Source organism: Balaenoptera musculus, chromosome 5 (assembly GCF_009873245.2).
Source record: "Balaenoptera musculus isolate JJ_BM4_2016_0621 chromosome 5, mBalMus1.pri.v3, whole genome shotgun sequence".
Taxonomy (NCBI): domain Eukaryota; kingdom Metazoa; phylum Chordata; class Mammalia; order Artiodactyla; family Balaenopteridae; genus Balaenoptera; species Balaenoptera musculus.
Genome location: NC_045789.1, coordinates 1,481,777 through 1,507,750, shown reverse-complemented (window position 1 = coordinate 1,507,750; position 25,974 = coordinate 1,481,777). Strand labels below are relative to the sequence as shown.

Here is a 25,974-nt window from a genome sequence, read left to right as displayed (position 1 = left end):
GTTCTCAAAACATTACATATAGAATTACCATATGATCCAGCAATTCCACTCCTAGGTACATGCCCAAAAGAATTAAAAGCAAGAGACTACAACTGATATTTGTACACCCTTTTTCATAGCAGCATTATTCACAATAACCAAAAGGTGGAAACAATCCAAGTGCCCATCAACTGATGAACGGATAGACAAGTGTGGTGTATACATATACGCTGTGGAATATTATTCAGCCATAAAAAGGAATGACATTCTGATACATATTACAACATGAATGAACCTTGAAAACACTACCCAAAAAAATCAAGACTAAGAAAGAGTTTGTCCAATATTACTACCTAGAGAAGGAACGCAGGGGAAAAAATAACCCTGGGGAGGGTAAGCATTTAAAGGGCTGGCTTTCTCAGAAGTCTGAGAAAAAGAAGAAAGCCCTGAGAATGTGATTTCACCAAACCAGAGTCAAAAGCTTTAAGATGGTCAACAGCAATAAATGCCATCAAAGGTCAAGTACAATCAAACTGAATACTTTCAGCAAATGAGGGAGACACTGATGATTTCAGTAAAACACTGTGGCATATAAAAGCAAGATGACACAGAATTAGGACGTGAACAACGTTTCCTATCTATAAGATGAAGATAATAATGATACACCCACAACACAGGGTTTTTATCAGGAATAAATGAGAAAACATATGTAAAGCACACGAAGTTCATCTGGCTACATTAAGCACTAAGCAAGTATCGATATTTTGTCTTATTATTGATAGTATATATCCTTAATGTTGTTATTCTTTTATAATGTTGGTAATAGTGGTGAATAGGCTTTTTGCCTCAAAAAAAAAAAAAAAAAAATCAAGCCTATACCGTAATTCATTGGGTTTGCTCTGTACTGTGATCAATCTACAATTATTCTAAACGGTAATCCATTTCTAGGTCACAAATCTTGAAACTGCTTTGAGCATCTCCTGAAATGAACTCTTCTTGCTTTCAGCTGCATTGATGTAAGCTCAATATACCATAAGCTTTGAGTCTCTACTGAAATCCTTTTTCAAATTTTATTTCTGAGTAGAACTCCAGTTGTATTACAATGAGCATCGCTGAAAAACTGGAAATCAGTTACTTCATTGTATCATTCTTGGTCATTACATCTTATTATCTCATTAGGAAAGTGCTTCCAAGATGCTTTTCTATTAGTTATGTAGCTACAGAGTATTATATTCAATACAAGTTGCAGCACACTGATGCATCTTTTAAGTGTTTAAAAATTTCACAATTTAAATTAATAGCTTTGGCTTAACATTCATTAAAAGATAAAAGATTATTAATTAGTATGCTTTGGTTCATGTTTTATGGGCATTTCTAAATAATTGCTACTTATTGGCATTTCAAAGGCTCTGTATTTAGATAACTAACTTAGAAACCTATTTAATTTCATTTTCATTTATTCAATCACTATACTTATAGCTCTATCATTTATTTTGCAATGAACAAATTCCCCTCAGAAACAGACCTCTTTTATCACTGGGAAATTACTTAATTGTTTTGAAAGAACTTGGTGACAAATACTATCATTATTCATTCCAAATAGCACACTAATAGTCATGATCTGGAAAATGGATGTTCTCCAAGATTTTCAGTACCAATTAACACCCAAATTACACTACTTCTTCAAGGCAATAAAATATTTCACAAGAAGACATTAAAAATGGTTAGTTTCATTAATGATATTTTAATATTAAGAACTGTTCATCTATATTTTGTGTTGCTGTCAGGATACCTCTTCTGGTTACTTGTAATTTTTACCTAACTCTCACATATGTGATGTTTCCTCATTTGATTTCTTTACACTACGATAAAAAAAAATGGCGTTCAAGGAAATAAAGAAGATCAACTCTCATGGCATCTGGCAGCATTATAATTAAAGTTCTGTCAACAGAGCTGTTATAAAGCCTGGTGTGAAAAGGATTTAAATTTAGTCATTAGCGAGGTTAGAAATTTCATGTAAGAACTGCAAGCTAACAAAATGTCAGTAAAAATTCTTAGGTTATGCTTTATCTATTTTTCTCCATATGTCATTTTTAAGAGTTTTTAGTTAAATACTGTTTAATAACACCTTATGAATATTTAAATTTTTCTAGACCTATGTCAACATTCCACTTTTATTAGGGGTGCCTGCTAGGTGATACAATGCGACCACCCTAAACTATAAACTGCATGAGTTGCAGTCTGCTGGACTGGATATTTAGCAAGTGCCCAACATATTTCTGTTAAATACAGAAGTGAAGAAATAATTTCTATGACATTTTGACAGGTTAGGATATTTGGCTAGCACTGTTTACACCATTAATTTAATTCTTCTGTACCAGCTGATAATGACAAATTTTGGAAGGAGAAAATAAAACTGGGACATTTCTCATCCTTCCTTCTTGTCTAAGACAGTTGACCCTTGTACAACGCAGGGTTAGTAGTGCCGACCCGCCATTCAGTCAAAAGTCCGCGTGTAACTTTATTGTGTGCCCTTCTGTATCTACGGATTCAACCAACTGCTGTAGATCGTGTAATACTGTAGTACGTATACAGTACTATAGTGATAAAAATCTGTATAAAGTGGACCCGTGCAGTTCAAAAACATGTTGTTCAAGGGTCAGCTGTACAATGCTCTCACTTATGATGTCTTATCACCAGTGCTTCTGAATAATATAGCTAGGATAAATAGGATAGAGAGTAACTTAGTAAACTAAGACAAGTTGTAAGGAAAGACATTTAAAGTTACATATAGAAGAAAATATATAAAATAAAATTGTTTTAAAACAACAAAGATAAGTAATTGCCAAGAACTAGAATTAAGCTCTTTTAGCTGATCCCAAATATGATTTTCTTCTTGAACAAGTCATGCAGCACAAAGGCACAGAAAGTTTGGCAGGATCATGAATCATAGCGCGACAATAATTCAATATAATTACAAAGCGTGTCTACACCAAAGAAAATGGATTGTATAATCAGGCTTTTATTTCCATGAAAGAGTTCTTACGTACTTCTGATGAGGTAAAATGTCTGTGTACAGATCGTTACAATAAACCTAATACCTAATTTTCCACCACAAGTGCAACAGTTCACATTTTCAATTCTAAAAACCAACTGATGTAAGCCAAAGGTAGGAACTGAACGGAAAAATCAACAAATATTTTCAGTATGACCATAGAGCAGATGTCACCTCGCCTCTAACAAACCATTCTTCTGTTTTGAAGGTCTTATTTCAGTAGTCACCAGCAGTAGCATATAAACTGATACAGTAAGTGACTGCTGTACCAACTTCAAATGAGGGTGATTACATTTATCTGATGATTTGGGTAATGCTGCTATTAAGTCAGTAAATATCACTTACAGCATTAATAACAATGTCTTACAGAAATGGAAGGTGGCAGAATGCAAACGAACCCACAGACATGAGAAATAGGAACCATAAAGCTAAAAAATGAGATTATGAAACAAGCTGAAGGAGCACATAACCATGGAGGCTGGAAGGGCTTAAGGAGTATTAATATGGCTGTGACATTGTTTCTTCCGCTACACAGCTACAGTGTGTGAACAAATGTGAGATTGCTTTTAGTTTAGCGAGTTAGCCTCTGAATTATGTCCATGCCAATCTCTCACTTCGTCCCAGCTTACCCTTATACACTACCGAATGTAAAATAGATAGCTGGTGGGAAGCAGCCGCATAGCACAGGGAGATCAGCTCGGTGCTTTGTGACCACCTAGAGGGGTGGGACAGGGAGGGTGGGAGGGAGGGAGATGCAAGAGGGAAGAGATATGGGAACATATGTATATGTATAACTGATTCACTTTGTTATACAGCAGAAACTAATACACCATTGTAAAACAATTATACACCAATAAAAGTGTTAAAAAAAATATCCTCTGAATTAGAAGACAAATAAGCAGGAAGGAATGTTTTCCAAACAGAATTGGCTAAAATGTCCTTACAGCAGTGTTAATGTGCATCACCTCCATGGCTTCTTTGTTTGGTAATGAACTTTATACACTGGAGGAAAGGGCTGCCCTCCTCCTTCAGAAGTTGCCCCACCTCTGTCTGCAGTTCCTCACGCTATGCCCACCCCAAGCTCTGTGTTCTACATTATGTTTTCTGGAGTAAGCAACTGCCAGTTAAAGTAGAAAGATCTGAGCTGCAGAGGAAAGCTCTGGGCAACACTGAAGCTTCCAAATTTTAGGACTTCCTTTATTTCAGCAAATCTTTATAGGGGAAATTTCCAGGGGGCTCTTCATAAACAAAACCACAACTGTACAGTGACGCTACTAACAAACATAAATGGTTCATTTTCTTTAGGATGAGATTCTATCCTGATAGTACGTTAATTTGCAAATGCATGACAACCAGTGAACCATTCCTAAGAGTTACTATGCCAGGCAAAATACTGTTGCTTTATTTCTATAGTTTTTTCACTCTTTTTAGGGTGCAACACATTAAGTACACAACAGATTCCAGCACAAGCCTGTCTGATATCACAACTTACCCACTATTCATCATACTGTTTCTATGAACATATATCTTATATTTAGACAAATCTAAGGCTCTCTGCTTTTCCAACCTCTTTTTTTGGAGGCATCTTTTTATTTGTTTTCTTTTGTTTTTAAGAAATAGGCTATCTGGCTATTATCAAAAAGCCAAGAGATCTAACACAACACTGTAAATCAACTATACTTCAATAAAATTTTTTTTAAAAGACAAGAGATAAATTCTGGTTAGAATGTAGAGAAAGGGGAACAATTGTACACTATTAGTGGGAATGCAAACTGGTACAGCTACTATGGAAACCAGTATGGAGAGTCCTTAGGAAATTAAAAATAGAACTACCATATGATCCAGCAATCCCACCTCTGGGTCTATACCCAAAGGAAACAAGATATCTAGAAGCGATGCTTGTATTTCCATGTTCACTGCAGCATTATTTACAATAGCCAAGGCATGGAAACAACCTAAGTGCCCATCAACGGATGAATGAATGAGGAAAATGTGGTATATATATACATATATAGTGGAATATTATTGAGCCTTAAAAAAGAAGGAAATACTGTCATTTACAACAATACGGATGAACCTGGAGAGCGTTATGCTGAGTAAAATCAGCCAGACAGAGAAGGGCAATTACTCCATGGTATCATTTATATGTTGAATCTTAAAAAAAAGTTGAATTCATAGAAACAGAGAGTAGGAAAGTGGTTGCCAGGAATTTGGGGGTATGGGCAATAGGGAGAGGTTGGTAAAACGTATAAACTTTAGGTTGTAAGATGAATAAGGTCTGAGGATCTAATGTGTAACATGGTGACTGTAGTTGATAACACAATTGTGTAACTGAAATTTGCTAAGGGAATAGAACTTAAATGTTCTCATCAAAAGAAAAAAAGAGATAATGTGGATATGCTAATTAACTTGATGGGGGAAATCCTTTCACAATGTAGAGGCATATCAAATCATCACATACACTTTAAATTTCTTACAATTTCATCTGTCAGTTATACCTCAATGAAGCTGAAAAAAAATAAATAAGCCCTGGAAGGAAAAAGAAAGAAATAACTGCTCTCCATACCTGGACCCTCTTAGTTACCCTGCTGAGTCATCACTATTATTTCTGACTGGTGTCTTGTAACAAGTAATGAAGAGCAAGCTTGTCTTAGATACATTTTTTTCCCTTAGAAGACATCGTAATGTTATCTCTACATCGAGAATAGCTTGTACCTTTCCTAACTATTAAGCAACAAGGTATTAGGGCATCTGTTTTTGGAAAGACTGAGCAAATCTATAAAATATGACAGCCTTAAAACACACATCTATAAAGCTCTGTCTTATAGGTATGTATGTATGAAATAAACACTGCAAAAGCAAAAAATAATTCTTATGATAAAATGGAACATTTAAGTCTATTTGATGAGTATGGTTCCAATTCTGAACCTTTAGGCTGTATCTTCACAACACAAAGGGAAAGGCAGGTTATTTCATCAAAAGAAACAGTAAATATAAATAATTTGGCTCCTCTGCATAAAGGTCTCTAAAACTGACAAAAATAACCCTTTACTATTATAACATTATTTGCTCTGTTTTTTAACCAAATAAATGTTCAACATGAGTCTATTGTTTAAATTTGTTTGCCAATTCTTTTATGGCTACATGGACTCACTTTTTGCTAGACAAATAGCAGAATTTATTTGTTCATTTATTTAACCAGTATTAGTTAATAATATGACATTATTTATGTGTTCACTAACTGAGGGCCTATAGTCTCCTCACTTCACAGGAAATGAAGAAGTTGAATACATTTTTCCTGACTTTAAGGAGTTAATAGTCCATCAGAGAACAAAAGGAAAAGACACAAAAATAGCTGCATTACAGTCAAGAAGCAATCTGGTTTAACAAACAAACAGGTGATAGAGCTGAAAGACCTGGATGGAAAAGGGGGCACAGAGTGAGTGGGAGTAGCTCAGAGTAAGAGACCCTGATTACAGACGAGAGATGGAGGTTAGAGGCAAGTAGCGGAGACAAAGACGCTGCTGAAAACTGATAAGATCCGGTCCCAGCAACGGGTGCTTTGGGCTTGCTACCGTGCAGAGCGGGCAGGAGGACAAGAGAAGATTATGTGAGATGGTACTTCCTGAGTTGGGACACGTATATAGCCTTCATGCAAATGAGAAAAAAAATCCCTGCATTAGTTGTCCTAAAATGCAAGATAGAGCTGGGAATGTTTCCCACAGGCTGAAACACCTCGACGGTGGTGTTTCGGGATTAGCGTAATGGTGCCATGAAAGATAAAACAGGGTACAGGGAAGAGTAAAGAGACCAAATAGATCCCCTGAAAGTTTCACCTTGAGAAAATGAAATTTCTCACTCTTGTTAAGTGAAGTGCTTAGATAAACTAGTCATATTTTCAAATGATGAGGGCTACCCTTGTCTCCTGAGTGATATACGGTTTTCTGTCCTTATTTCAGAGCTGTCTTCTAGTGATCTATACTGTATCAGACATACAGCCATTTAGGTGAACTAAAGTCACTGCAAGTGAATTTTGGACTTGATTTCAAACTCTTTAATTATCCAAAATATCTACACACTCTCTAAAAAAATCAAGTACTCAGGGCTAAAGACATAGTTCTATAAAAAATAAATAACATCTTCCTCACAGTTAATATATTATATTCTTATATTAATTAATATAAAATAGGTGTCATAATTTAAATGCAATATACAATTGCTTCTGTAACACACTATGCTGCTCTTAGGAATAAGGGAAAACATATTTAAAATCATTCTTTCTCTGGTCTGAGATTTTCCCTGAAAAACTCTACTGTGTTCTAACCATTGCTATTAGGTTTTTAATCCAAACCTTATATTATTCCTTAAGAAAAATACAAGTATCTCAAGAAAAAAGATACCCAAAAAAAAACCTCATTAAGCTTTCTTTCTCCCATCTAGAGTATCATTTCAGCATGTGGTTTTTCAAAAAGGGTACAAATCTAATATGTTAAAATATTAATAAGCAAGTGGACTGTACCCAATGTCTTCTAAAAGCTGAGGGGTAATTGCATCACACGTCGCTCAGGGCATCTGCTAATCACCCTCCACAGACATCTTTGTCCCTAACGCCCAACTCACCCTGGATGGCAGCCCCACACCAAGCCTCCCTTCTCTGTTCCTTTCTCTCTTTTCTGTCCCTTCTTTCTCTTCCTGGCCCTCTCCTTGCCCTTTCTTTGTGTCGCATAATCCTTTCAGGGAGCTCTGCTGTTCTGGTTTAGGAAAATCAAATTTGCTTTTCACAGTTCTCTGCTCCACACATCACAAAATTAGCACAAGAGAAAAAACAAAGATTCTTCTCAGGAAATTGGAAGGAAAAAAAAAAACTATGAACACTTAAATATTTTTGAATGCTTCTACACATAAGCATATTAGGAAAAAAATGTCGCTCCAGAATATTAATTGCATAAATCCTTTTCCCAGGTGGTCTCCAATTAGTCGTTCAGAGTGAGTACGTTAATTCTCCCAAGTCTGTAAGTTTCAATGCAATATAAAGACTAAATTTGAATTGCAAAATTACAAAGCCATTGAAATCACTGATTCAACAAAACCCTGAAATTTGAATATTTTATACTAGGAGAGAGCTTGCATTTTTTTTCCCTGAGAGTTACTCCTTATTCTTCAGTTATAATTTCTTCCACTATCCTCCAGTTAAAATCTTCTCAATTAAAAATATTAAATTGGCTGTAATCTTACCATTGTTGTCTCTTGAATGGATCCAAAACTGTTGATAAAAATGTTTACAACTACATCAACAGGAATGCCTGCCAATAAAAATTAAGGATATAATTAGTAGCTGTAAAAACTTGGTCAGAAGCTTCATTTTTTATGGTTTATGCATTTGATTTTTCTATTTCTTCCAATCCGCATGGATGTAAAATTATAAACCTATGGTTTCAGGATACCATGTTCACAGTTGCTATTGACTTATTTTTCTAAATAGGGATCAACACACAAATAAAAAATGAGTTACATTGTACTTTATAGCGTTAATTATTCAGAAATATTTCTCTCTTAAATTGTAGAAACTCTGGGAAAATACATTTACCTTAATTTTTTTTTTAATTGGGCTGATGCATTTACTTTAAGAGATTGTAAATTATTCTTTAAAAAACATCATTTTTAAAATATGGGGTTTTTTTGCATTTTATAATCATTTTAAATTTTTACCTTAAATGGTAAAGCAGAATTCAATTACAATTGCTATATTTTGATTTTTAATTCATGAAAATTCAAAGTTAATCAGACATATAACAAAATCATTATTAAGATTTTGCCTGACCTGCTGGAAAATAATTTTAAAGTTCATGGAGAGAGAACTAAATTATAATGTTGCCAATTTCTTTCTGTTTCTTTTTTCTTTTTTTTTTTTTTTTTTAACTCATTGTGAACTGTTGCTTGGGCTAACAAAGGGAAAATGTGAATTTAGCCTTTTAGCCACATAACCTCTGACTGATGAAAAACAGGTGTTGAATCAATGCAGGGTAGACATGTGACAGCCCAGAGCACAGCACTGCTGAAAGTAACCGCAGGTTCTGGTAACGAACAAGAACCCTGTTTTTACAACAGAGTCCTATAACTTCACTTGACTAGAAGCAGCTGCAAGCTTTTCTTTCTTTCTTTCTTTTCTTTCTTTCTTTCTTTCTCTCTTTCTCTTTCTTTTTTTCTTTCTTTCTTTTTTTTTTTCCATAAAGGAAAAAATAATCAAGCCTTATAATGTTAATCCGATCTACATTAATACCTGTCCTTAACCAGCAACAACGACGACAGTTTTCCAGAGATATGTTCATATAACTTTTCCTAACTCATCAAGAGGAAGCAAGAAAGAAAGAGAGAGAGGAAGAAAGAAGGAAAGAAAGGAAGGAAGGAAGGGAGGGAGGGAGGGAGGCAAGCTGTACCATCTTCCCACAACTTTTAGCTGAAGTACAGTTTTGGTTCTTGAAAGGAATGATAGGAGATAATGTTTTGTTGAAGAAAACACAGTCATTTTATTCACAAAGTTAACATGCTTTTAAAAACCATATGGCCACTTTTTTCAGCTGAAAAGTAGAGGGAATTTTTTTAATCAATGTGAAAACCTAATAAAGATTTAAAAAAAAGAATTTAAATGTCTATCAGAGTGTTCTCTATCCTCAAATGAGTATATGGCCATTCTCCTACAAAGTGGAACTTTGGTGTCTGAATGAAAGTCAGAACCTAAATTTTAAATTATTAAGGTTAAGAATACAAAGTACTTAGAAAACCCATCAGATAGGTTAGCCTATTAATTCACAACATATCTTTTTTTTTTTTTTAAACTGGGAACTACATAAGCCTATTAGAACTAATGCTTTGCTTATCTTTAAACATTTTTGGCATTAAATTGCTCTGACTTAAGCACATTACATGACAGATGTCAATTTAAAATACACTGTTTTGAATAAAACAAATAAATGATTTTATACAGATAAAATAAGTTTTTAAACTGCAAAGAATGGAGATATTGGGGTGGAGGGAGACCAACCTTTGAAATTTGGTCTAATCCTGGGATCGTAACTGACCAATAGCCTGTTCAGGATATTGCTGGTGGAGTTGGCCGGTACTCGGGCAAGGTCCTCGGCTGACTGCTGCCTACATGAGAAAAAGCAAAACAAAGCCCTGCTAAGTATTTACAATAGCAAGCAACAGGAGTGCGTGATGTTCACTGGAGAAAAGACTTAGCTTTTTAAGACAAATTTGTAGCATGGCTTTTCCAAATAGAGGTGAAAAGTAGTAGACCTTATCAGAATCCCAAAAGGTATTTGTCATAAAAAATAAAAACAAACACAAAAAGTACTTTAGCGTTTAATTTTACCAAATGCATGAAACACTGCCCTAAATACTTCATGTTACTTTCTTTAAATAAAATTAAGCAGACCTCTCACTTGTCCTGAAGCAACATGCAATCAAAATCTAGACAAGCACAGAAGAATGGCAGACAAAGAAACAAGAGCCAAAAAAAGAAAAAAAAAAAGAAAAAAATAGTTTTTGAATAATATATATATTAACCTTCCACCTAAGCAAAGGAGTATGTGAACACTACAGGATGATATGGCCAGAGAGAGTCCAAGAATTCATAAAACAATCATGCTGACATATAAAATGATATTGTTCAAGAAACACACAAGGAATGCTCTCCGTGGAGTTAAATACATCAGGGATTGGTAAAAGCAGTTCCTCAAATAGCAGACCAATTAAATAGGGAAAATATAGAGCTCTGAGATACAGCTGCCTTTTTCTTTTATATGCACATATTTGCTGTCAACTATCAAAAAGAGAAAAACTGCCATATTTTTCTATTTTAATCACCTTTGAACAGTGAATCTTGACTAAATTGGTAGTTGCTTGGGACCATATAAACACTTCCTTGGAAGCCAATGGAAACTGTTGTTCTTTACTGTTTGTTTGGATTAGTTTACCACCTGTAAAGTCTTATCATATAATCATTTTCCCAGTCCAAAAATAATATCCATGAAAATCACAGGGAAGATTAAAACTACACTTGGAGCATCCAGCATTGTCTATTCTTTACCGAAATGGTAAAAGTGTCAATTTCATAAATGACATTATAGGAAGCAAAAAATGTCATGTGCTTGGCTTTGTTTTAAAATCCCAGCTCTGACCTATCAGGCAATTCTTTTCTGTGTTAATTATCATACAATGTGCTGATAAGATACAACTACTACAGGTGAAATATGACAGATATTAAGAAGCGTATGAAAAAATCTAAAACTACTATGAGTTGATACAGACAACCTTTTCAAGTAGTTCTCAGAAAGAATCCAAAACATTGGAGAAAAAAAATGAAAACCAATTAGTTAAACCTCCCAAAGGTGCAGGAGATTAAGTAGATTTTTTTCTCACGACCTTATCAGCTCCCATATCCTAGCTGTAGGACTTGGGGACCAGTAATGAGATTTTTCCATTTCATTCTCCAGGATTTGGGGACCAGTAATGAGATTTTCCTATTCAATCATTTTCCATTTCATTTTTCTATTTCATTCTCAAGAGAATGAGGTTATGTGGAAAAATTAGATATTAAGATGCAAATTAGTGTCCAAACCCATCTACAAGTTTTCTCATTCAAGGGAGGAAAACGGAATTGATAGATTACAAACTACACTTGAATTGGATCAGTTAAGGACTGCTATTGTTATGTCTCGATATAAAATCCTTCACAAGTACATTTCTTCTAAGCAATAGAATGAACCAGACAACATAAAGACAATTAACAATTTCTTTTCTTTTTTGGTCACTCCACAGGGCATGCAGGATCTCAGTTCTCCAACCAGGGATGGAACCTGTGCCCTCTGCTGTGGAAGTGCGGAGTCCTAACCAGTGGCCGCCAGGGAAGTCCCACGATAATTTTTGTGGTAGAGACATTTCCAGCCTGATTTTTCTCCAGCTGTGAAGAGAGGCAGAATTTGCCACCCCATAATATCTCTTCAGCATAAAAGTTATTTTGAGCTAAAGGCACTTGAAAAACAGCAAATGCAGGGAGAAGATTTCTCTAAATTCTTCTTATCTGCCTAAAGACAGATCCTCCAGAAGGAAGTCACTTGTCTTAAGTCCCCAAAATTAATAAATGTGTATACCTTTTATCCTGTTAGCATGACTGCTGTCAGACTATTTCATAGACCCAGCTACTGAGGATAGAGAGAGGAAAAAAAACCCCCAACAAACCTTTCCTCCCCTTCAACTGTAAGCTGTGTCGCCCAAACTCATTGGCTAGCCCGTCTAACTCACTACCAGATTTTATCCTTCCTACAGAATCAGTCGGACCCCTTCATGGAATATCATAACTCCTCCACATTGTATGAATCCAAACACAACCTATCCTTTAATACTGCCCTTCTAAAATCCTGCCCCAATCATCCTGGCTTACTATAAAAAACACAAACTGATACATTTACTGTTTGGCAATTACTTTGTAGCTTTTTTTCATATCTATGTGTATATTACCAACCCGATGGAATGTACTGAGTGATTCCTGAGGGAACCGTGGCTTCTATGGTTTTGTAATTCCCTACACTTGTATGGCATTGAATACACGTGGCCCCAGGCAGTCTCCCACGTGCCTGCTCTTCTAGGTTGGTTTCAGCCTCAGGATGCCCGCGGGTGCTATAATGGTAGCAGCTTCACTCAACATTTCCAGATGAAGAGCATTTGCTCCTGAGATGTCCTCTTAGGAAAAAGGACTCATTTCCCTCAGAAGCTTTCCAGCATTAGCCATTCCTGAACCAACCATTAGCAAAGAGGAAGAAACCATCATGATTGGCTCAGATCAATAAACTGATAGAGAACAGGTACTGGATAATCAACCACCATGTCCATTACATGATTGCACTTGATCATCACAAAGACTCCCTTGGTTACAGAGGAGAGACATGAACCACACAGAGAATGGCTTTTCAGCAGAGAAAGAGAAAAACCAGATGGGTAGAGAGTCAGCAGTAGCTGACTGCTACTGGAGCCATAGGGTACATGGTATATGGAAACCAGGTCACAGCAAGGTTCAGAGATTTTCTAAAGTGGTAGAGTCAAGAGTGAAACCTGGTAACCCCCATTCCTAGCCGTCATTTCACAAGCCTGCCGTAATGGAAGTGAAATATTATCTATCTTCTTATTACCACCCATCCATGTATTGCTTTAGGTGATAAGATAGATAGGTAGATAGATATTACATTAGTCTTACCAATTTTTAAAATCACTAGTCCTGGAAAATCTGACATTGCCCTTTCTACAACTTGCCAGGGTCACTCTTCCCTCTAGCCATCTCCAAATGCCTAGATTTCTCTCTACAGTTAAATTTTTAAAAATCTTATTTGCCAGTAACAGCAAAAGCACAGTGTTGGTTGACAAAAATCTCTTGAAATTAAAAGAAAGGAGTATATCAAATATGTTATAGCCCTTTTTCTTTATTCTCATTTGTGTCAATACATATTTTCATGTCTCTGCTGCAAGTAACCTGATATGAGTCTTGAATCAACACTTCACCTTTCTTTATATTAGAAATTCAAAGACATTTTAAAATTTAAGTGAAATCTCATGTAGTTTATATTCACGTGGATGAATTCAGGGATTTTTTTCCTACCTGAATCAAAAAATAGAAATCATTATTTTTCAGCTTGGTCAATCCTAAAGTAACATTAAAGTCACCTCCACACATTAAAATATATTTTAAAAGCCTAGATAGCTACATCACTTTCTTCAAGAGAGCTGAAACAATCTGCATACAGCACATTTTCCTGTGTTTGCACTTTACTATATACTTAACCGTATAATTTGGAAAGCGGCTAGTATTTATACAAAATAACCAGGAATAAGAAGAGTTAAATGATTTTAATTAGGTTCCACGCTCAACGTCTATTTCGTTATTAGAGATTTCACATTCTGAATCTCAGTCCAACGTTTTATCCATCTGAAGAGGCCATTGTGTTTTCTTTCAAGGAATCTATCAGAGATTATGACATTATTACACAACAGGATTGATTTCATGGAAATATGATATTAATTTAAGACACTAACTGAGTCTACTCAGGCAAAGTCATCAAATGACTAGAGAAAATAATGTCTTTTATATCAAAAGCCTTTTTACAGCCTGTCCTCTTCTGTTCACTCACCTAAACTTGAACTGATGTCATGACTAATACGCTAAGGAATGGACCAGGCTGTAGAGCTGGATGATGTAATGTTTTCCAGCACTAAAGGAAAAATCCAGAAATGTCTTTCCAAAGAGGGAAGCTCAGTTTTCCATTAACTGCAGAAGGTACTTATTTTCCATGACCCTTTAGCGACCACACTGCACTGCTGCGTTTCAAAGGTGGTGTGCGCGAGCATATTGGCTTCACAGCCTCCCTTAAACCAGGAATCTGAGTCAAAGGACCGTTTTGTTCTTCCAGTTATAAATGCAGCAACCATGGTCACAGGTCTTCTCCGGCCTGAGTGTGGGAGGGCACTGGCCAGGTCATCCCAAGGAGGGAGCTGCAGAGCTTTCTGCTGGATGTGAACTCAAGCAAGCACCGGGGAGGAAGGAAAGAGCGAGGCGTGCAAAATGTGTACGTTGTCTTATTTCTCCTCTTTACTCTAGGGCAGTGATTCTTTACCCCTTTTTTAGCACCACAGACACCGCTGAGAATATGATGAAAGCTATGTTCTTCCCTTAGAAAATGCCCACAAAGTTTGCAACGCTGAGGGTTCCCGGATGTGCCCCACAGGTTAAGAAACCCTCCTTCGTGGAAACAAATGCTGTTATCCTCACCTAAAGTGAGCTAAGGGAAGATTTTTCTTTTTTTTTAAAGCTGATGGGACTTTGTCAAAAAGACACAGGAGCCAACTGGAAGAGCTCCCTATGGCCAAATCTAGGATGACTTGAGCAATGAAATAAAATTGTACTGGCTTATAATCCAAAGTATAAAATAAAATGCATGAGTCCATAAAGATGTGAATAAAATGGCTGATTGAGTAAATAACTAAATGGTAGAGCACAGGCAAATCTCCCGTGCAGAATTCCAAATAACTGGCATAGACCCTCTGCCCTCAGATTGCTGGGGCATCACACCCCCAGCTCGGTGTGAGCGGTGCACAGTGACACCTTTCCAAAGAGCACGGGATGGAAAGGGGGACAAACAGTGAGTTCTCCGGGGGAGGAACCTGACAAATGCGACCTCAGCCAGGTGATCAACCTTAACCTCTCAACCAGGTGATAAGTCATGTTGATTCTGTGTACGTTTAACATAATGTGATGGGACTGTCATTTCTAAACGAGTGTTCTTCCTCCCCAGAACACATAACTTCAATCTAATCCTGACAAAAACATCAGACAAATCCCAGTGGAGGGACATTCTACAGACCACCTGACCACGATTCCTCAAAGCTTCCATGGCCACAAAGAACAAAGTCTGAGAAACTGTCACAGCCAAAAAAAGCCTAGGGACGTGTGAGGACTAGATGCAATTTGTATCCTGACTGGGGACCTAGAACAGAAAAAGGACATTATGTAACTACTAAGCAAGCTAAATATAGACTGTAGTTAATAACAGTATACCACTGTTGGTTCTTTTTCTAAATATCTTATTGGAGCATAATTGCTTTACAATGGTGTGTTAGTTTCTGCTGTATAACAAAGTGAATCAGCTATACGTATACATACATCCCCATATCCCCTCCCTCTTGTGTCTTCCTCCCACCCTCCCTATCCCACCCCTCTAGGTGGTCACAAAGCACCGAGCTGATCTCCCTGTGCTATGCAGCTGCTTCCCACTAGCTATCTATTTTACATTTGGTAGTGTATATATGTCCATGCCACTCTCTCACTTCGTCCCAGCTTGCCCTTCCCCCTCCCCGGGTCCTCAAGTCCATTCTCTACGTCTGTGTCTTTATTCCTGTCCTGCCCCTAGGTTCTTCAGAACCTTTTTGTTTTAGATTCCATATATATGTATTAGCATACGGTATTTGTTTTTCTCTTTCTGACTTACTTCACTCTGTATGACAGACTCTAGGTCCTTCCACCTCACTACAAATAACTCAACTTTGTTTCTTTTTATGGCTGAGTCTTGAGTTGTAAAAAATGTGCTAAACTAATGTAAGATGTTAATAATAGGGGAAACTAGATGCAGGATATTGGGAACTCCATATTATTTTGACAATTTTTCTATAAATCTAAAACTTCTAATTTTTTTTTAAAATTTATTTATTTTTGGCTGCGTTGGGTCTTCGTTGCTGCGTGCGGGCTTTCTCTAGTTGCAGTGAGCAGGGGCTACTTTTCTCTGTGGTGCACGGGCTTCTCATTGTGGTGGCTTCTCTTGTTGCGGAGCACAGGCTCTAGGTGCTTGGGCTTCAGTAGTTGTGGCTCACGGGCTCTAGAGCGCAGGCTCAGTAGTTGTGGTGCATGGGATTAGTTGCTCCACGGCATGTGGGATTTTTCTGGACCAGGAATCAAACCCGTGTCCCCTGCATTGGCAGGTGGATTCTTAACCACTGTGCCACCAGGGAAGTCCCTGTTCTAATTGTTTTAAAAAGTTTATTTGAGGAACAAAAAAGAAGAGGGGGGAAAAATAATAATAATAATAATAATAAACACCTCACCAAAGATGAGCAAGATGGCAAATAACATATGAAAAGATGCTCTACATCATGTATCACCAAGGAAATGCAAATTAAAACAACAATGAGGTACCACTACACACCGATTAGAGTGGCCAAAATCCAGAACACCGACAACATCAAATGCTGACAAGGATGTGGAGCAACAGGAATTCGTATTCATTGCTGGTGAGAAAGCAAAATGGTGCAGCCACTTTGGAAGACATTTTGGTGGGTTTTTATAAAATGAAACATACTCGTACTATATGAGCCAGTAATAGCACTCCTTGGTATATACCCAAAGGTGATGAAAACTTATGTCCACACAAAAACCTGCACACAAGGCTTACAGCAGCTTTATTCATAACTGCCAAAACTGGAAGCTACCAACACGTCCTTCAGTAGGTGAATGGATAAATAAACTGGGGGACATCCAGACAGTGGAACGTTATTCAGCACTAAAAAGAAATGAACTGTCAAGTCATGAAAATAAAAGGAGGAAACTGAAATGCATATTTCTAAGAAGCCAATCTGAAAAGGCTGTATAGTTCCAACTATATAACATTCTGGAAAAGGCAAAACTAGAGACAGTACAAAGACCAGCAGTTGCCCAGGGCTTGGAAGTTTGGAGGAGAGATGAGTGGGCAGAGCACAGAGGATTTTTAGGGCAGTGAAAATACTCAGTATGACACAATAATGATGGATACATGTCATTGTGCATTTGCCCAAATCCACAGAATGCTCACCACCAAGAGTGAATCCTCATGGAAACTATGGACCTTGAGTGATCACAATGTAGATTCATCAACTGTAACAAATGTACCATCTGGTGGGGATGTTGATAATGAGGGAGATTAGGCCATTCTAGGGGCAGAGGGTACACGGGAAATCTCTGTACCATACTCTCTATTGTGCTGTGAACCTAAAAATTCTCTGAAAAAGTAAAGTTAAGAGAAAGAACAAGAAAGAAGCTAAAAGATTCAAGAGAGGCAATCACACTTTCTTATTCCAAAATCCACAGCCATAACTGGAGGTAAACTCTCTATACAGTCAGGTAAAACTGACATTTTGATCATATGTGAAGGCTGGGGCTTATGAAAAACCACTGCTACAAGTCTGTACATATCCCCTTACTAAGAGGTTAGTTCCCATTTTTATCTACATGGAAGAATTTTTAATTAGCCAATCATATAGACATACAAAGACAGACAAACACTTCCTAGATTCAGGTAATAAATTAGGTCAGTAGTTATTTAAGAATCCAGATAATTGTGGGGTTATTGTAGAGCATTTTTATTTGTTTTGTATTCGCCTTACTATAGTATAATTTATCATCACCTCTCTTAAGAGCTTCCGTATTTATTTTCCATTCGGTTTTCGGTTTTCCCAGATTAAATTGTGAACGGAAGGTTTATGAATACAGTGAGTGATACCTTTGACTGACTAGTTGACTTAATTAGTTTTATATTATTTGAAAAGAATGTGTTTATGAGTGTTTGTGTATATGTGCAGCAAACTCTGTTGTGTTATAATTGTCCAAGAATTATAATTACAAACAGTGTTCCTCAACAACCGTTTTATTTATCACTCCAGTTGGGCTTAAGGAACTGTTAAATCCCATGGAAACATTTGACAAACTTGTCTGTCTTCAATTATGCAATTACATTACCCATGGCCCACAGAAAAAAATATTTTTCATGAAGTAGAAACATCTATTTAGAGATGCTATATATTGGACACTAGCGATTTCCAAAACTCATCACAGGCTGCGGTCCTTTTGATACAAGCCTCATGGCACAAGAAATTAAACTTAAACCTCAACCCAAACAAACTGTTTGCTATGTAATTATTTTCCATACTACACAGAAATGGTATTCCATCCAGCCCAGCAAATCAGAATCCCTAGTATCGCAATAATACCTCTGACTCTGAGACGAATTACAACTGGAACAGGACTTATCTTCTGTCAGTTTTCCACATGTAGCATAAATGTAACATACTTCCCTTCTGGCCTAAGAGACGTGGTAATAAGGTAAGCTCCACAGTCGCATAATAAAGTTAAGTGCGGGTATCACTGAAGACACTCTTACCTTACGAGTGGGCGCTGTTCTAGCGCCAGACAGACTGTGAGATGGCCACGTGACACTGGCAAATCGCCTACCCTCTCCGAGCCTCTGCGTACTCACCTTTCAATGAAGGTCTAGATGAGGTGACCTCTAAGGTCCGTCAGATCCCCCTGTGATGGATCCTGGGGCGCCGCTTCCCCCCAGATCTCCCAGCACAGCTGAGGCTGCCAGAAATGCGGCTGCTTAAGGCTCTGAGCTTGGTCTCTTCGGAAACAGCCTTCAGCTGAAGGCAACCCACGTCTGAAGACTCTCTGTGGGGACACCAAGCCCCAAGTCCCCCTCTACTAACCGAGGCCGCTCTGAAAGGCCATCATCCCAGCCTCGAGCTCCCGGGGCATCAACTGAAGCCTCAGCTGCAACTGCCTTGTTCCTGTGCTTGAATCTGCCTTTCTTGGCCCCAAGAGGTCTTGTTCCCAAAACAATCTCATTCTGCAGGTCAATCTCCATCTCAGGGTCTGTCCCTGAGAAAACTCAACCGAGGACATTAAACAGTAAGATCCCTTAAAGAACAACAAAAGCTTCACCAGTCACGCGACTACAGTATGCTGCATTTCTCTTCTCCTTCACTCATTTAAGGTTTCATTTAAGACAGCTCTTGACTTTCACAACACGCCATGCACAGTGCATGTGCTACTTAGGTATTCAAGAGTCAGACACACATCCGGATGATTCTGGCATGAAGGTGGTATTTAAAGCTGCAGGTTCTGATGACTGTGTCCGGTGATTCTCAGCTTCGATTGTGCACTGAGTCCCCCGGAGGAGCTCTGCAAACGACAGATGCGAAGCCCCACGCCCCACCTCCAGATTGAATTAGTGCGGGGTGAGACCCAGGCATCAGGATTTAAAAGCTCCTTGGATGATTTTAATGATTAGACAAATCACTAGTTAGAAAAAAAAAAAAAAAGTTTACAGTGACAAAAGGACATGGAATTGAAACACCAGGAGCCCCAACATTGAATGAGTAGATGGAGGAAGATAAGCCGACAATTAAGGCAAAGGATAATAAGCTGCCCAAGAGGAAGGAGGTGTGGACTAAGAATGTCGCCTGCCATATCAGTAAACAAAGGATGCCGCAGCCACCAAGCCATCATATGACAGCCGCCCCCGGCGGTGCCCCCTGAGGGGACTCAGGACGAGAAAGCACAGGACGCTGGCCCCCGGCAGCCGAGGGGCACGTCCAAGGAAGGGTTTCAGTGAGCCCGGACTCTTGCATCTTCCCATACATAGGAAAGTGCTAAATTCCTTAACTTCAGATGTCTGGCTTTCGTTCATTAACGGTAATCTTTTGATGTTCCGATTACTTGGTCTTTCTTGCAAAAACTCCTCTGTGTCCTGGCTCTCCCCGTAGCTCTTTGGAACAGTCCCTCCGAGCTATTCTGAGAGGCTGCATCCTGGGCTTAAGTCCTCAGTTTTGTCCGCCAAATAAAGCATAATTCTCAACTTTTAGGTTGTGCATTTTTTTCCATCAACAGAGAAAACCTAGAAGTGTGGTGTCAACAGAACTCCAGGAAAAAAATATTTGATGGAAGGGTTGGTTCACAGGACCAAAGCTGCTGAGAGGTTAATAAGTTGAGGACTAGACTCTTCACAGGGTTGAGCAAAAGGGACAGCTGCTGTTTTCCAGCTGAGGGAGAGACAGAAGCCACAATGGATGGAATGGTAAGACGTAGGGCGGGAGATGGCATGAAGAATTTGATTGGAGGGACTTCAGGAGATGGAACAGGAAATTCTCCTCCCGCCGTGGACACACCATCTCAACAGCAAGGCACGGATCCATCCCCTCTGTGAGAAATCCAGAAACTGACTGACAGGCTTCTCCACCCAGTCAGCCTCAATGACCCCAGTAGGAAAAGGGGAGACACTGTATCCCCACAATCCCCATCCCCCAGGCACCGCCCACCACCACACAGACCAGAGAGAACAGGGAAAGAGTGGAACCAGCATCCCAGCTCAATGGGGTGCCACCCCAGGGACGGGCTTCTAGCTCGCCTGCCTCCGGACAATGATGGGGCCAGTGGATACCAGTCCCATGGGGACCACAGAAATCCAAGCCGGGGCTGGACCCAGGGGCACTGGCCGTGGCCCCTCCCGCCACCTTAGTGCACAGTGTTGAGCTCTAAACCCCAGCTCCGGGGGACTTCCCTGGTGGCGCAGTGGTTGAGAATCCGCCTGCCAATGCAGGGGACACGGGTTCGAGCCCTGGTCCGGGAAGACCCCACATGCCGTGGAGCAACTAAGCCCGTGAGCCACAACTACTGAAGCCCATGTGCTTAGAGCCCGCAAGCCACAACTACTGAGCCCACATGCCACAACTACTGATGCCCGTGCGCCTAGAGCCCGTGCTCTGCAAGGAGAGAAGCCACCACAATGAGAAGCCCGCGCACCGCAACGAAGAGTAGCCCCCGCTCGCCGCAACTAGAGAAAGCCTGCGCACAGCAACAAAGACCCAACGCAGCCAAAAATAAATACATAAAAATAAATAAATTTATTAAAACAATAAAAAATAAAACTCTACCCCAGCTCCTCCCCGCATCTGCACCCCAGGGTCCCTGCCACCTCTGCACAATAGACACTGTGTGGAAACAACCTAATGTCTATTGACAGATGAATGGATTTTTAAAAGCAGTCCATACATACTCACAATGGAATATTACTCAGCCCTAAAAAAGGAAATCCTGCCATATGCAACAACACAGATGGGCCTGGAGGACAGGATGCTAAGTGAGATAAGCCAGTTTCAGAAGCACAAATACTGCAGGATTGCACTTATATGAGGAACCTAAAATAGTCACACTCATAGAGACAAAGGAAAAAATAGGGGTTGGTGGGAGTGAGGAAGGAACTGGAGTTGGTCATCAACAGGTGTAAAATTTCACTTACGTAAGATGAGTAAGTTCTGGAAATCTACTGTACAACGTTGTACCCAAAGTTAACCACACTGTATTGGACACAAAAATCTGTGAAAAGGAGTAGATCTCGTGTTAAGTGTTCTTGCCACAATAAAAATCTTTTAAATTAAAAAAAAAAAAAAAATCCAGTGACAACTCGCCCCAAAAGAAAATCCACACTGTATTTATACATACAAAATATTGTGACTGAGTTATTACTCAATTTAAGATAGAAAAATAATCAATCAAATTACTAGTTTGCTTTTGTTTTTTTTTTAAACCAAATGGCTGATTATTTGAACTATTTCCCTAGCTAATATTTGAAAACCAAGTTTAACGTCCTGGCTTTCTTCTAAGGAAAATCTGGCCCATGAAGAGATAAAAAAGTGAATACTAGCAGGACAAAACATCATTGGGTATAGTTCCTAAATACTTGGACTTCAAAAATTAATAAAATAAATCTACTCTTTGTTACCACCCCCAAAAGAAGAGTTGGACTATACTGACTCCAGAAAAGGAGAAAAACTGACTAGAAACAAGTGTGGGTTTCAGAAACATGTGGGAATTTTTCTTTACATTAGTCTGTGATGTAAAATCTGAGTATGTGATAAAAGATGCAGTTGAGTGGAAAAACTTGAAAATATTAATTCCCATTTCAGATTCCACCCCCTCAAAAAAAAACCAGAGTCAATGGAATCTAAGTCATGGGAGACAGAATTAGTCCTGGATGGAGGTGGGGAGTGCCTTCTCTGAAAGGGGAAAGGTGGGGGATACAGGCAGGATCATATGCCTGGTGGGAAAACAGTCAGACAGATGTCCTGTCCTTGAAAGTTTCACGCTAACAATTCAGAACAATTTTCTTGTTTACCTGCCAAGAATTAAGCTATCACAGAGCACCCAGAAGATAAAAAATGAAATATACTGAATTGTATTTTAAAACAATTCCGAACCTTAAAGGTAACCAAAAATACATCAATGTGACTGATTTTGAAACTTACGTTTTAAAGGTATTATGATACAGTATCCAATACTGTTGCCAAATGATTCACACTAATCATGACTAATATCAATTACGGCCTATCATTGTCTATATTTGTTAACACCTTCGGTGGGGGGGGGAAATGTTCTGTGAGTGTAAATTTTTCAAGAGTTGAATCTACTTCTCGCTCACAGAACCCACACTTAAATAGAACTACCGTTCTCCATATTCTGCACGGGTAGCGCTCAACACATATTGAGTTAGACAACTGCAGCCAGGCGTTTTCCTCAGCCTGGGAAAAGTGCGCACAAAACAACATGCAAAAACCCCTGCCCTCCTGGAGCTCAACCCCGGACTCGGGGAGTGATTGCCACCGGACAGGAATCCAAAAGCCCCCAGTTCCCAGTCCTGAAAGAGCAGGGAACTGTTCAGTGCTAAGGTTTGCATCTGATGTGCTTTCAAGTACCCGTGATCCAGCCACATTTAGCAAAAGGTGGTTGTCGCAACTTGACGATAAATATCTCCATTCCCAGTTCATTTGCTTTGCCTATTTTCCCACGTACGTTGCTCTGTTTACCTTTTTATTTCACGTTCGACTAAAAATTAGAAACAAAATCGAGTCCATACCATGTCAGGGACCATCCCAAGCTTTTGTATCTACCTGTGTGAAGATGGATATGCTGATTCTAAACTTCACAGGGAAATGCTAAGAGCCCAGGACGGCCAAGGTGACACGGAAGAAGAACCAAGCAGGGGATGGGAGGCTTTCCACTCCCTTGATGGGGGGGGGGGGTGGTGTCACTGCACGAGGTGAGCAGTCCCGGACCAGTGGGACAGAAAAGAGAAGCGATAACCGACCTACAGTAAATGTACACCTGCCAGTTAGCAAAGTAAGGAGAGCCTTTTGCATAAATGTGCCGCCCTCACTGGATGTGCCTATCCCATCACACACAAACCATGAGCTCAAGTGGGCTGCAGAGCTAAACGTGAAACACGAGACAGTGACAGCCTCTAGGAGAATAACCAAAACAGACTACTCCGTGACCTGCCTCAGAGAAAGATTTCTTAAATAAAACACAAAAGCATTAATAAAAATTTAAAAATCAGACTTCATTAAAAATAAGCACTTCAAATTAGGAGTTCGGAATTAACAGATATACACTACTATATACAAAACAGATAACCAACAAGGACCTGCTATATAGCACAGGGAACTCTACTCAATACTCTGTAATGACGTATATGGGAAAAGAATCTAACAGTGGATACACGTACATGTGTAACTGAATCACTCTGGTGTACCCCTGAAAGTAACGCAACATTGTAAATCAACTATACGTCAAAAGAAAAATATAAGCAATTCAGTTCATCAAACGACACTGTTAAGACATGAAAATGCATAACAAAGATGGGAGGACTGACGGTAGTACAGTCATCCGGACATATCTGCATCCAGGATTCAACCAACCTCAGGTGGAAACCATGTGAGGAGAAAAAAATTCCAGAAAGTTCCAAAAAGCCTAACTTGAGTCTGCAGTGTGCTGGCAACTATTCACATAGCGTTTGCGTGGCATGAGGTACGATTTATGATGATTTTGCTGTACCTCGTTGTTATATACACTTTTTCTGGACGGTTTATGATGATTTTGAGATTGTCACCGTATCATTCCGAGCCTTCCTAAACCATGTGTTAAAGGCAAGATCCCCTTCTCATCTAAAAGAAAGACATATGTAGCCCTTGACATGAGAGGCACCATTAGTGACAGCATCCTGGCTCTGGAAGCCATGCCGCCTGCGTCTGAATCCTGCTTTACTAGCGGTGTGGCCCTGGACACCTAACCCCTGCGCCTCAATTAGCTGTCTTGTAAACAGTGCTGATAATCCTGGAAAATCACTCTTTCTCATAAAAGGCATTCAGAATTAAATTAGGTGATTTAAGTAAGCGCTTAGAACACACCTAATACTTGGTGTTACACATCAGTCAGTGCACGGCACCCTATCTTGGGTCATCGGCAAAGGAAGAGAAACTGGTTACAATTAAGAAGACCCCTAGGGCTTCCCTGGTGGCGCAGTGGTTAAGAATCCACCTGCCAATGCAGGGGACACGGGTTCGAGCCCTGGTCCGGGAAGATCCCACATGCCGCGGAGCAACTAAGCCCGAGCCCGTGTGCCACAACTACTGAGCCTGCGAGCCACAACTACTGAGCCCGCGTGCCACAGCTACTGAAGCCCACGCGCCTAGAGCCCGAGCTCCGCAACAAGAGAAGCCACCGCAATGAGAAGCACGCGCACAGCAACGAAGAGTAGCCCCCGCTCGCAGCAACTAGAGAAAGCCCGCGCGAAGCAATGAAGACAAAACACAGCCAAAAATAAATACATAAAAATAAATAAATTTTTTAAAAAAGACCCCTAGTCAGAAAAAAGCTGATCCAAACTTGTTGAAGTTTTCAGTATGTGATTTGATTCACAAATATGTAGAATATCCTGATCTCTTACAGATACACACAACGTAAATTCATGCATCTTCTTTTCCAAATCAACACTCTAATCCTACTGCTGCCTCGATATTTACAGCACCGAGCTAGTAAAAGGGAGTGTTTTCCTTGCTACTACAAACAAAACTCAAAAACAAGATATTCAGTAAAGAGAGGCCAGAGCAGAAATTGGGAACCGAAAGGAGTAATCTAAGCATCAAAGCCCTTTAGAGTAAATCACTCCAAGGAACGCTCCAGAGCCCGCGGATAGAGGGGCTTCTGCCACTGTGGGGAAGCCTAAGGTCTGGGCGAAACTCCTACGAGACCACCACCGCTACTGGGCCTGTTTCCGCTTTCACTGCTGTCTGCAGAGTCTCTTTGAAGCATTTCTGACCTGTAATACTGTTTGTAATACGGACACAAGGGAGTCATCTCTTTCGGGCTATCCCTTCACTAAAATGCGCACTGGCAACGACACGTCTGAACGATGACACGTGTCCTGGACAAGCGTCCCACGACGAGGTAGCAGGCAGGAATGTCGTTCTGGGGACGAACTGCCTCCCTGCCCCAGGTAACAGAGGAGAGACCTGGCCGAGGAGAGATCAGCCTTGTCGGTTCCCGTCACCCTTAGCTGGAAGCCATGTAACTTCTTACCGAAGACGCTAGCGTCCAGGGGACTCAGGGATGAAGTCTGCTTTCCCACGAGCGCACCCAGACCCGCTCCGGGGGCCGGAAGGGCCTCAGGGCCCTGGGACGCAGGCTCCCCGCCATCAGGCTCTCTCAGAAGTAAAAAGGCCCCCCACTGACGTAGGTGCGTCCACGGTGGAGACGG

The 25,974-nt window shown here is 39.6% G+C and overlaps 1 protein-coding gene across 2 annotated transcripts in view; it reads right to left on the bottom strand.

Annotated features, from left to right (window-relative positions):
- Nucleotides 1–25,974, bottom strand: part of GLRB (glycine receptor beta) — an 82,862-nt gene that overhangs the window by 30,096 nt on the left and 26,792 nt on the right. For both annotated transcript variants that reach the window (XM_036853919.1, XM_036853918.1), the window contains exons 3-4: nucleotides 10,077–10,183; nucleotides 8,270–8,337 (exon numbers count right to left, since the gene is read on the bottom strand). In XM_036853919.1, coding sequence (XP_036709814.1) covers nucleotides 8,270–8,337; nucleotides 10,077–10,183 — 175 coding nt within the window. The remainder of the gene's footprint in view (nucleotides 1–8,269; nucleotides 8,338–10,076; nucleotides 10,184–25,974) is intronic.